Below are 12,421 nucleotides of genomic sequence, written 5' to 3' on the forward strand. Positions count from 1 at the left end.
CTTTGTTTCCACTAAATACCCATTTTTGACTCCTGCTACCCCAGATTTTAAGGTAAAGTTGAAGTCTGCCATTTCCCATGCCTTTATTTGGTACCCGTCTTCCCTCCTCACACAAGCCTTATTCCACCTTCCTAATTTACTAGTACCCTCTGTTTACAAAAAGCAGTTCATGAGGAGAGTAAGGGAGTGGGATAGAGAAAGTATATTAAGTAAAACTTAAATTCTCTGTTTATGGTAACTTTTTTCTTTTCAGTGAATGCCTATACAATTATGACAAAATTACTTTTAAAGGATGTAATTGCTGTGAATCTTTAAATATAGGATTCTGTGCAGTGAACACTTAGGAATGAAAAAGAAAAATGTCTATTCTCCTTGTTTTCCTAGTTTGGACCATTTTCAGAAAAATATGATATCACTACAGCTCCTGGGCCACCAGACCAGTGCAGACCCCCTCAAGTGACATGCAGATCTGCAACTTGTGCGCAAGTCAGTTGGGAGGTATTGTCATTTCACTAACTTACGTAATTCTCCTAAGTGGTTGGAGAAGTGTATGTAAGAGACCAAAGGTAATCAGTCTTCCGGTTTTGCTCCTTTAGTTATTATGTGAAAAACAAGTCCTAGAGAAATTCACATGGTAAGAGTGAGTTAAGTGCTTGAGGAAGATAGAGTTGCCTTTTAAGAATTTAGACTCTACTTCATGTTATTTGATGTTTTCTTTATTGAGATATTTCAGCAACTGGTTAACTTTGAACAAACACTCATAAGATATGGTATAATATTTCTCTTAAATTCATTTTCATCATTGTGCTTATTATGTATTGCAATTAGTCAGTAATTTTCAGTTTCCTTTGAAATTTAATGATGAAAATATCTGTGTGAGTTAACAGTCCGCCTTCAAATTATTTTGAAGTTTGTTTACCTAAGATATTGTGACTTTTAGGCTTATTTTTCCTTGTGGAATGAAGCAGTTATATTTTTGATTATTCAGATAGTTTTAATGAATAAAAATGTAGTTAAGTACTGTTGGTTGTGTTTAGATGTTTTAAATACATTCAAAAGTGATCCTGTCTTTAATATGTTTGAGGAAAGAACATTTTTGTCCAGAGCTATTTAATACCAAGGTTAAGGAGACTGTATCCTTTCTTAAAGATTCCTTTGAGTAACGGAACTGACGTCACTGAGTACCGGCTGGAATGGGGAGGAGTTGAAGGAAGTATGCAGATTTGTTACTGTGGGCCTGGCCTCAGCTGTGAACTAAAAGGACTTTCACCAGCTACCACCTATTACTGCAGAGTTCAGGTGGGTGGCAGGTGTGCATTCACAGTCCAGACTCTTGTGCTTGGAGGTCACTGTCACAATCATGTCTTTGTTAACTTCACCTTATTCGTTTGTAGGCTATGAGTGTTGTGGGTGCAGGTCCTTTCAGTGAAGTCGTAGCCTGTGTGACTCCACCATCAGTTCCTGCCATTGTGACTTGTCTTCAAGAAATAAGTGATGATGATATAGACAGTCCCCATTACTCACCTTCTACCTGCCTTGCAATTAGCTGGGAAGAGCCTTATGACCATGGTTCAGAAATCCTTGCCTACAGCATAGACCTCGGAGATAAGCAGCCTTTGACAGTAGGGAAGAGGACAAGCTATATCATAGACAGTTTGCAACCGGATACAATGTACAGGTACGCCCCAGAGTCTGTGTTTATTTTTGCCTAAACCAGAAAAATGCTGTAAATAAAATAGCCATAAGCTAAACTTATTATTTTTTTTTTTTATGTGTGTGTCGTTTAGAATCCGAATTCAAGCCTTGAATAGCCTTGGAGCTGGCCCTTTCAGCCATACGATTAAGTTGAAAACTAAGCCCCTCCCTCCCGATCCACCTCGGCTGGAATGTGTTGCCTTTAACCACCAGAACCTTAAGCTTAAGTGGGGAGAAGGAACTCCGAAGATGCTGTCCACAGATGCTGTTCAGTACCACCTTCAGATGGAGGATAAGAATGGAAGGTAGGCTTCCCTACTTCTTTTTTCATGTATATATTTTGGGAGTTAATGTATACAAATGTTTTCAGTATAAATAAATTGCCAGGCACCCAGCTAGGTGCCTCAGTGAGTAAAGACACCTGCTGCCAAATCTCACAACCCTTTGACCTCTGCACATGCCCCATAGAATATGTATCATAGAACACACACACGCACACACACACACACACACACGCACACACAAACTTAATTAAAATTACTTACAAAATTCTCAAGTGCTTTTTAAGTGTGTTTCTAAAGTCTCAGAAGGCTCCCTGTAGCTTCAGTGTTGTAATTCCAGTGATGTTCGGGGTAATTGAAGTAGGCTACTCCTGAACTGGGCCCCATGAACTCCTATCTCAGCTGTGAGGTACCTCTTACAGTGTTGATCTCCAACTGGACACAGTTTACAGAAAGTGATTGTGATTTGCTCAAGGTTTCTGAGATCTCAGACAATACAGTTACGACTCAAGCATCTGTGACAAGGGCGCACTGAGTCAACAGCACTTCAGGCCCTTCTTATGGGTCCTGGTCGGACGCTGATTATTGTTTGTAGGGAAAATGAAAGTAAGACCTTTTATGATCTATAGATTTAATATATAAGCTTAAGAAAGTCGACTTAATAGATTTGATTTCTTTTTTGTTTTTTGTTTTTTTTTTTTTTTTGATTTAGTTTATGTGTCTGAATGTTTTGCCTGTATGTATGTATATGCAGCACATGCATGCCTGGTGCCCTCAGAGCTCAGCATACAGCGTTGGGTGCCCTGGAACTGGAGTTACATGTGGTTACAAGGCACCATGTACATGCCGGGAATTGACTGGGATCGTCTGCAGGAGCAGCCAGTGCTGCTGAGCGCTGAACCCGCTCTGCAGCCCCATTGTGTTCCTTTATGTTTTGACAGATACTTACATTTGCTGTGTGGTAGAATCAGAGGATAAATGTTGTCGTTTGCAGCTGTTTTCAACTGTGGCTGTTCCCTACCTCCCTTACTTTCCTTAAAAAAAAAAATTATTAGCCGGGCATGGTGGTGCACACCTTTAATCCCAGCACTCGGGAGGCAGAGACAGGTGGATCGCTGTGAGTTCGATGCCAGCCTGGTCTACAAAGTGAGTCCAGGATGGCCAAGGCTACACAGAGAAACTCTGTCTCGAAAAACCAAAAAAAAAAAAAAAAAATTATTATTATTATTTCAGAGGTCCAGAAAGCCAGGCTCACCTAGTTATTGTTTATTGCAAATATATTTTCTTTAGGTCATTCACTGTTTTTTATTCATAACTTGAATACAGTTTCCAGGCTGTTAGCATTATCTGAGTAATTCATTACATATCCCTCAGTTCCTAAAACTGCCCATTAAAAATATTTAGAAACATTCAATTTATGAATAATATACTAGGTAAATATGTCTAATTATAAGCATCTACTTAATAGTTCATGTGATTAATTTATTTGAAATTATCTAGTCTCTCATACTACTATCTTAAGTCTCTAAGAAAGGTCACTAAGCTAGTGACCACAGGCATATAAAATTATGCCTGTGAATTAAGAGTTCCCTTTTGTTTTCAGATGAAAACAAGAGAAACTGAAGTGCAGATTATCTCAGCTGCAGTCCGTGCTGTGGGTTACGGCTCAGTTAGAAGTAACTCATAATAAAAGCTGTGCCTTTGTGTTGTCCTGATGCCTTTGTAGACATAAAAGGCGGCAAGAAGTAGAGCCAAAGCTGTACCGCCAGCCTGAGCAGGAACTTAGGATGGTTGGACATTGGTACAGTTCTTTTGTAAATCAAATCATATTGGGAGACATACACCTGTGATTCTTACTTTCTGGTGAAGGGCATAATAATTGTCGATTACTCCAGAGTTCAGTGTTGGAGCCACTTATTTCTAACTGGCATGCCGATTATAGACTTGAAATGGGTTTCAAAACATTTTATATGATGTTGTAAAGTTAATTGTTTCCATTTCAGGTTTGTCTCCCTGTACAGAGGGCCATGTCATACGTACAAAGTGCAAAGGCTCAGTGAGTCCACATCCTACAAGTTCTGCATTCAGGCCTGTAATGAAGCTGGGGAAGGCCCTCTCTCCCAGGAGTATGTTTTCACCACTCCAAAATCTGTCCCTGCTGCCTTGAAAGGTAATTTATAACCCCTGCAGTGTGTCTCCATCAGTTACATAGAAGCATAGACAAAGAACGTGCTCAGGGTTTACCCAGTCATCAAAGCTGTTTCATGCGTTGCAGGAATACTCAACAAGTCACTGGCCTTTTTAATGATCTGACATAAAATGCTAAATTGAATAAGTAAGTTGTGTTTCTAATTAGGTTATTTGCTATTTCTGCTATTGTTACTTAAAGAATAAATATCATCGACGCTAGATGTGTAAAAGTTTCAGATTGGAGGACCCAGGTCTCCTCCTAAGAAAGACAATGTTTATTTAGCTGGGCTTCGTACACAAACATGTGCTCAGGCACTACATACTTTACACTTATTTCTAATTCTAAAGTAGCTCTTATTTTAAAATGATTCTGGTAAGGATTGTACTTTGTGTTTATCTAAAGAGATGGAAATCCACTGTACTCTGAGAACTAGTGGCAGACTGTTGGGACAATGTCCTGCATCTGGCCCTGAGAGTCCTTTGTTGAACAGACTGGCAGCTAGCAGGCCTGTAACTAGCCTGGCTGATGTTGATGAGTTTCCTGCACCATCCATTTGTTCCCCTATCCAAGTTATAAGACCCATGGCCTCATAAAGATAGTTGTTTTTTGAAATTTCTTTATGTGCCTGTCTCAAAAATTCACTATTTATGTTTATAACTTCATTTTAGAGATTTGTTGATTTTTAATTATAAGAAGTGTCTGCATAATGTGCCAAATTAAATAAGAGCTGATTTTATTTGTTTGTTTCATCTAGCCCCCAAAATAGAGAAAATAAATGATCACGTTTGTGAAATTACATGGGAATATTTACAGCCAATGAAAGGTGACCCAGTTATTTATAATCTCCAAGTTATGGTGGGAAAAGATTCAGAATTCAAACAGGTATGTGTCAAGATACCAGTTTATATGTACGTATTTTCATTTTCAATAAAAGATTTGACAGTTTACTTTCTAATTAAGAAACCTTTGTTTGGTAGGTGTTACACTCTAGCTGTCTTAGAATTCAGAATGTTTTGCGAATGCACTGACCTAGAATAGATTATCCATTCATTCAGCAGTCAAGACAGAGCAGTGAAAAGTACCTACCTTCATGGAAGTCACAGTGGAGTGGAAAGTCATGCCTCAGTATACATATGTCAGATAGGTGCTAGTATGTTATAGAAAAGATAAAGTTGCGTCAGAGGACTGGGGAAAACTAAAGTTTCCCTAAGGCAGTGCTGTGAGAAGAATGCAACCAAAAAGAGGTTTTTAGGCAACAGCGTGCTTGTTGAATTTGATCAGTAATAATGAGGCTGGCTCCCTAAGACAAACTTGATGAAATCAGGTAGTTTCTTCTCAGCGGTGACTGTGTAAGAAAAGGCCCCATCCTACTCCAGTAGCTGATCTTCACAACACGCTTGACTGTGGAGCTTGCTGAACTTAGAACTGACAGTGCCTGGCTCCCCTTCAGCGCTGCAGCCCCTACACACTTGCTCTGCTGTACAGTCCTCTTGAGAAGCCGTTGTGGTGCAGAGGTGGTGTGGAAATCTCGCTGACATCCTGGGCCATGCAGTAACTTTTACTCTAAGTGAAATGAGAAGCCATGGGAGGATTTGATTTTTTTCAGAGTAGGTACATAATCAGACACATTTTGATTACATTGTTGAAATTAGAGTGGGACAAAAATAAACATAGGAAATCACTAAGAAGACTTAAGTAATAATAATTATTATATATATATAACATATAACAAGATGAAGTTCTAAGGAAGTCAGTATTTTAAGTCTTATAGTTAATAACATAAAGTGAATGGACCCTATATTACTGCTGTCATTTTCCAGTGCTTGAATACAACAGTTTGATAGTTGTAATTATTTATTGGATATAACAATAGCCTTTTATGGTGAAAGGTTAGGGGAGGTATCACTCTCCTGCCAGGAAAATTTCCAAGAGAGCTTCTGGTAGTGAGTCATGGAGTGGGTAGATGTCAGTGTTTCTTAGGATGCTCTGTGACCACGATGGTCTCCACAAGCATTGCACTCCCTCTGACTTTTTCCCTTTTCTTCTGTCAACCCTCTTTATGTTGAGTGCTGACAAAAGGTTTGTTTTTATTGTAACTTAAATTTTCTTTTCTTATTAGAAAAATAAATCATCCATCTACTTTATTCCAACTTTATGATATTATTACTACTAATAAAAGAATTTTACTGCATACACTTTTCTTCCAAACTATATAGAAGTACAATGTGTTAACTAAAATCACAAAGGGCTCCAAGAGTTAAATTTGGCATACCATTGTTGTGCTCCATTAAATCATCTGTTATGTGACACGATAATTAGATTTCAAATGTAATTTACAGACGAGCAGATTTTAGTAAGTTTATGTTACTGCATGAAGCAGCAATGCTAATTTCTAATTTAACTTTAAATCTAAGTTAGTATCACTTTAGAGTCCTAATTCTAAAACCAAAAAGGCTGACTCACTCAGAGCTTTCTTCTTACTATAAGCACCTCTACGTGTCTGGTGCCCAGAGAGTCATATGGCTTACTAGCTTGTAACATTCCGAACGCTCAAGGTCATCTGTTTGAAGAGTTTAGTTTCTTTTCTGTAACCTACATTTTATTTGTAATTCATTTGATAATTACCATGCAAGGAAGTGTAGGGAGGCAGAGTTACTATCCTACTGAGTTCTGACTTCAGGAAACTTGCTTGAATTCTAGAAAGTTCAGGATGGGCACAAACTGTGTGAATGACGTCCTAGCACTAGGAAACTACGTAGCTGGGAGCACCCATGTGTGAGGCTTCAGTGAATGAGACCGGGTCGTGATGGGTCTCTGCTCTCCCCCTAAGGGGAGTATTATTTTGAATTATTAGTTCCCAAACTAGTCCATAAAGATCTGATAAACTTGTGAAGTTTCTGAGATTGCAGGTTCTGGAGGCAGCAGGTTCCTATGACCCTAGGCCAAGCTCAGAAACAAATTGCTTTCCATTTTACCCCTAATTTTTCCTCTATTTTACCCCTAATTTTCCCCCTAGTTCTGGGACTAGGCAAATGTTCTGACCTGAATCACATTGCTGCCCCTTAAATTTGTTTTTATGATTTTATTTTTGAAACAGAGACTCAGGTTGGTTGGTTGGGTGGTTAGGGTTACAGGGTATATAGCTTCCTCTTTTCTAGGACACACCATTTTACAGTCACGCTTTTTATACCCTACTTTCCAAATAAATTCTCTTATTTACTAAAAAAAAAAGAAAAAGAAAAAGAAAAAAGGAAATCCATGTAACTCCAGTATTGTTCATTTCTCTTGTAAGTCCTGGCCAAAGAGTTAGGTTTTAGGATTCTAGTCTGTGATTCCAAGTGACCAGTTTCTCTCTGATGTTGACAGAGTGATACCCACAGACAACTTCCCTTGTATTGTTTGATTCGACTGTTGTTTAAAACTGTAAAAATTCACTACTTAGGTTGTCCTGGCTTTCCTAATTACAAAGTGAACAGGATTATATGATCTCCTCTCTGATGCAGAGAGTTCACAGAGAGCAACAACAACAAAAGATGACTTCCTTTTCTCTTACTTGAGTAAACTAGGGAAGTGCTTGGGAACTGATGTCTGTGGTTGATCTTTTGTCACTTTGGAGCCCATCTTTATTTGTAACTCACTGTAAACTGGGGACCAATCTCGTTGCCTTACTTTTGCAGCATACAGGCAAGTACTTGGATGTTTTAAAATGTCATTTAAAAGATAAAATTGAGACTGCGAGATGGCTCAGTTGGTGATGTGAGGTACTTCCCATGCGGGCTTGAGGACTCTGAGTTTAAGCCCTAGCCGCAGCATGAAAGCCAGCTGCAGCAGCATGTGCCTAAAACCCCAGTGCTTGGGAGAGGGGCACGGGGAGGGAGGTCATCAGGCTAGCCACAGGGTCACTGAGAGACTTCTGAAAAAATACTGATAAAGTAGTGAGTGATTGAAGATGGTGAGACAGCCATGACTGCCCTCTGGCTGGCATGTGCAAGTGTCCACACACCATGTGTACACAAAGACGAAATCAGTGATGCTCAGAAGTGTTCATGTCCAGAATGTGGCTGTGTTAGTATTTTCTCTCCAGACTTTATACTCCATTCTTTTTCTGACATTTCCTGAACAGATTTACAAGGGCCCTGATACTTCCTTCCGGCATTCCAGCCTTCAGCTGAACTGTGAGTATCGATTTCGCGTGTGTGCCATTCGCCAATGCCAAGACCCTGGGGGGCACCAGGACCTGGTCGGTCCCTACAGCACCACAGTGTTCTTCATCTCCCAGAGGACAGAGCCTCCAGCCAGCACCCACGCTGTGGACAGCACGCGGAGCCAGCGCACTCTCAGTGACGAGCAGTGTGCCGCCCTCATCCTGGTGGTGTTTGCTGTCTTTTCCATTCTGATTGCCTTTATCATTCAGTACTTTGTAATCAAGTGAAAATACAACTTTATTTTTAACACTGTATTACATTTTATTTTGTCATGTACTAAAATTATTTCTGTATTTGCTTTTACAAAATGGTGGCATTTAGCACTGGCATTGAGAGTATATATTGAAACATGGTTTTGGCATTTTCTGTGCTTAGTTAGGCAAAGGCTGGCACTTAATGAGAATTCAGCCACTCAAACATTGGTCTGGGGAGGAGGGCTCTTGCTTTTGTTCTCGGCATGGTACTTCACCCCCCCCTTTTTTTTTTCTTTTTGTTTTTTGTTTGTTTGTTTGTTTTATTTGGGGTTTTGTTTTTTTGGGATTTTTTTGTTTTGTTTTGTTTTGTTTTTGGTTCCCTTGCCCCCGCCCCCTTGGATATGCCTTCTAGAAGAACAAACTTTCTAAAAGGCAGCATTTATGATTGTTTTGACCAGCCAACATGAGTGTAACAGTAATAGCCACATCTGTTTGTTTCAAAGATGATTACCATGTGAAAAATTCGGAATGAGTAGAATTTACACTAACGTGCTCTACGAACCTTGTCCCAGTCTGATGCTGTGAAAGCAATCTAGTGCTATATTTCTACCTCCTCGTTTGTCTTAACTGTTTGGTAAGTGGGATTTGGATGAATAACTGGAGGGCTTAGCAAACAAAAGCTGGATGATGGAATCTAAGTGAGAAACAGGAGCTTCCTGTTTGGTGAGTGTGGAATTCTTCCTTACACATACATGTGAATCCACAAGTGAGTCTAAAAAGGCACAGACCCAGAAATACCAATCTTTACTTGAACTGTACCTCTTTTTGGGATTTGAGAATAGAGGACTTTTAAATAATAACTAAATTTGAAGCCCTTTAGCTTCTGTTTTCTGGGCCTTTAAACCTTGTGCATGTGCAGGTGTGTACATGTACATGAAAGCTGTGTGCAAACCATCAAGTAAAGAGACATGTGTCCACACTCATCATGGTCTGGGCTAGCTTTGAAGGACTCCCAATGGTTTTGCAGCATCTCCTATAACTACTGCCGTTGCCATCAGAATTTCTAATCAAACTCAACCTTTTTGTTTGGGGTACCAAATCTGAAGACAAAATTAATTTGCACCAGTAAACTTCAAGCTGCTTTCTTTCTTGAGAAACTAATGTTTAATGTATAATGTCTGTTTGGATACTGTTCCAAATTGTTGATTGCATGTGGGTACCGCTGCATTTGAGCACTTTGCAAATTGCACAGTTCATTAATGTTTTGTGAGCTTGCATTTGTGAGTTGTTGGATGATCAGATTGAATTTTGTCATATCGCATTGTACATCTCGCCTCGATGTCAATGACTGCCAGTAATAATACATACAGTCTGCAATGAATTTATATGAGATTTTTGTTTTATCACATCTGTTATCTGTAGACATCTGTAACTAGCTTCTTTAACTTATTATTTGAATTTTAGAGTAGTGAATCACTAATTTTCAGTTGCTGAGGTCTGCATTGTAATGATGACTAAGCACTTCTGTCTGTCAAAAAGAAATGTGTGTTTTGTGCTTTGAAGACCTCTGAAGAATTCCCCTTATAATAGAATGGGCATGTGTTGTAATTGTTTTATGTCAAATGATCTGCGCTGTAGAAAAACATTAACCTTTATTCAAAAAAGAAACATAAGCTTGGCCTCTCCAAGTATAAGAAAACCCTGTCACTATAATATACTGTATGTTTACATTTTATTTAATCTCTTACAAATAGGGTGATAACTTGTCCCCCAAACAACAGCGATTACGATTGTTTTCTAGAAACTTCTTAAAAGTGCCACACTTGGCAGTACAAATGAGTCTGAGTGTAAGAGCCCAGAGATTTCTATATAGTTGAATGTCTAAAATGGTAAAATGTGCCACACAGTGGCTTATGTTTTTCATAGTAATTCAAATGAACTCCTATTTTTGATAGTAAATGTCATTTAATAGTGTACTTGCCATTTGAGTCTCACTGCAACATTAGTGCAGAGGGGAAAATGATTTTTAACGTAATCTTGATTTTACCTCATATTATACTGTACATTCCAAAAACTCAACTTTTTAAAGAGTATAAATACACTACCAAACATATCACCTTAAAAATTGTATACGGTTGAGCTTCATACAAGTGGGGAAAAAAAATCTCATAAGAATACATAAACTATGTAGCAAAAGTATCTGTAAAATCCATGAAAAATAAAAGTTGTATCATTCTTTTTTGAGATCTGCTTTTTGTATTTCTAAACAGCTCATCACTTGCTACCTATATAAGAAAATGAAATTTCCTCTCTCCCAAGGGGCTTCCAACAGTTTTCCCAGCAGTATTTGAACTTGAGCCTGAGGGGACGCACACTCTTCCAGCCAGTCAATCTAGTAGGCTCAGGAATGAAATTCATGGCCTTACTCCAGCCTTTGGGAGGGAGGTAAGTGGGCTGGATGGGTTCCAGGCTACCCGGGGCTATATAGTGAGACTCTGTCTAAAAAAGGGGGAAAAACACTTTATCCCTAACAAATTGACCTTGGACAAATCATTAACTCTCTTGCTTGTTTTACGTAAAGAATAAGGTGGTTCTGGTATAAACTTCTGTTGGAAAGAAAAAGAGGAAAATTCTAATCCCATCTACTTGAGAGTCTGAGGCAGGAGGATCATTTGAGTCTGGGAGTTAAATGTTACCCTGGGCACCATAGCAAGAATTGTTCTAAATTAAGTACATTTGCCCCGGAGGAATAAAATCTCCGGCTGTTCTTGGATTCCTCCTCTTGGCTGTCATTCCCTCCACCGCCAGAAGCCCAGAACCTTGCTGTTCATGGTATTGCTGGGAAGTTCAATGTTCCGTCCCACAGGACTTCTCTGAGGTTCATTGCTATTAAAATTTTAATGGCTCTCTAATTGCCACTGTGCCGTGTGTGTGGTACCACACAGTCCATGTTGAGGGAATGGGGAATGGCAGCCTTTTGGATCAGAACTGTCATTGCATAGCAGCCCAGGAAGAGTCCGTCCTCTCAGAGGGCATCAAAGCGCTGGCAGCGTTGCACCTGTCTCCTCTGTCTGGTTTTGTATTCAGCGGATGCAGAGATTCTGTGCACCGGCCTGAGCATCCCAAGCCTTGGTTTCCAACTCTCAGAGCTTTGCACCAATTTGAAGCAGATTGTCTTTCTGCAAAGCGACCTCACGTGTGTGGTGGTCCAAGGAGGCAGGCACACCAAACCAGTTTAAAACCGGAAGTAATCCTCTACTGCCACCACAGGTGGTGATGCCATGTTTGGATACTTTTCTCTAAGTTGACATTTTCTCCCTTACGTATGTTTGTTTTGAACTCCTGCCTCCATCTCCTAAGTTCTAGGACTGTGTGTGCGTACCAACATGCCCAGTTTTCCCCTGGTGATGTTTGAAACAACTCAGAAAAGTAATTTTGACCAAAAAAAGTATATAATTGTGATCATCCTCATTTCAGCTGTGCCTTCAAGTGTTTAGATGCCACAGTGGCTGCTCTTTGTCTGATAGCAAACAGGATGAGCTACCCCTGGTCCTAGCCGCACTGAGCCTGCCTCTATCTTCTCCACCCCCAGGGGAGCTGAGATGGACTAAGAGTTACAAAAGCATCCAAGGCAGAGTGACAGGAATTGGTGCAGTGAGTCTCACCTCAGTCTGCCCTATCACGTCTCGTTACGCAAGAAACTTGGGTACCTGAGCCCAGAGGTTTGTGAGGGGAGAAGCTGAGCTCTGCGTCTTTTCTGGAAGGTTTCCCTTCCACAACCAGCTTTGCTGCCTCTGCCTTTCACTTAAGATGCCTTTTCTGTATCTGGTAAGATGGCCCAGTGGGTAAAGGCAT

The 12,421-nt window shown here is 39.8% G+C and overlaps 1 protein-coding gene across 5 annotated transcripts in view; it reads left to right on the forward strand.

Moving 5' to 3' along the window:
- The window catches only part of FNDC3A (fibronectin type III domain containing 3A), a 156,172-nt gene extending 145,362 nt beyond the window's left edge, over positions 1–10,810 (forward strand). For all 5 annotated transcript variants that reach the window (XM_084767822.1, XM_084767821.1, XM_084767820.1 and 2 more), the window contains 7 exons: positions 385–498; positions 1,150–1,299; positions 1,395–1,678; positions 1,788–2,000; positions 3,980–4,146; positions 4,922–5,049; positions 8,291–10,810. In XM_084767822.1, coding sequence (XP_084623948.1) covers positions 385–498; positions 1,150–1,299; positions 1,395–1,678; positions 1,788–2,000; positions 3,980–4,146; positions 4,922–5,049; positions 8,291–8,599 — 1,365 coding nt within the window. In that variant the 3' untranslated portion in view covers positions 8,600–10,810. The remainder of the gene's footprint in view (positions 1–384; positions 499–1,149; positions 1,300–1,394; positions 1,679–1,787; positions 2,001–3,979; positions 4,147–4,921; positions 5,050–8,290) is intronic.
- The last annotated feature ends 1,611 nt before the right edge of the window (positions 10,811–12,421 follow it).

This window comes from Acomys minous (assembly GCF_964271855.1).
Source record: "Acomys minous genome assembly, chromosome: 18".
NCBI classification, from domain to species: Eukaryota; Metazoa; Chordata; class Mammalia; order Rodentia; family Muridae; genus Acomys; species Acomys minous.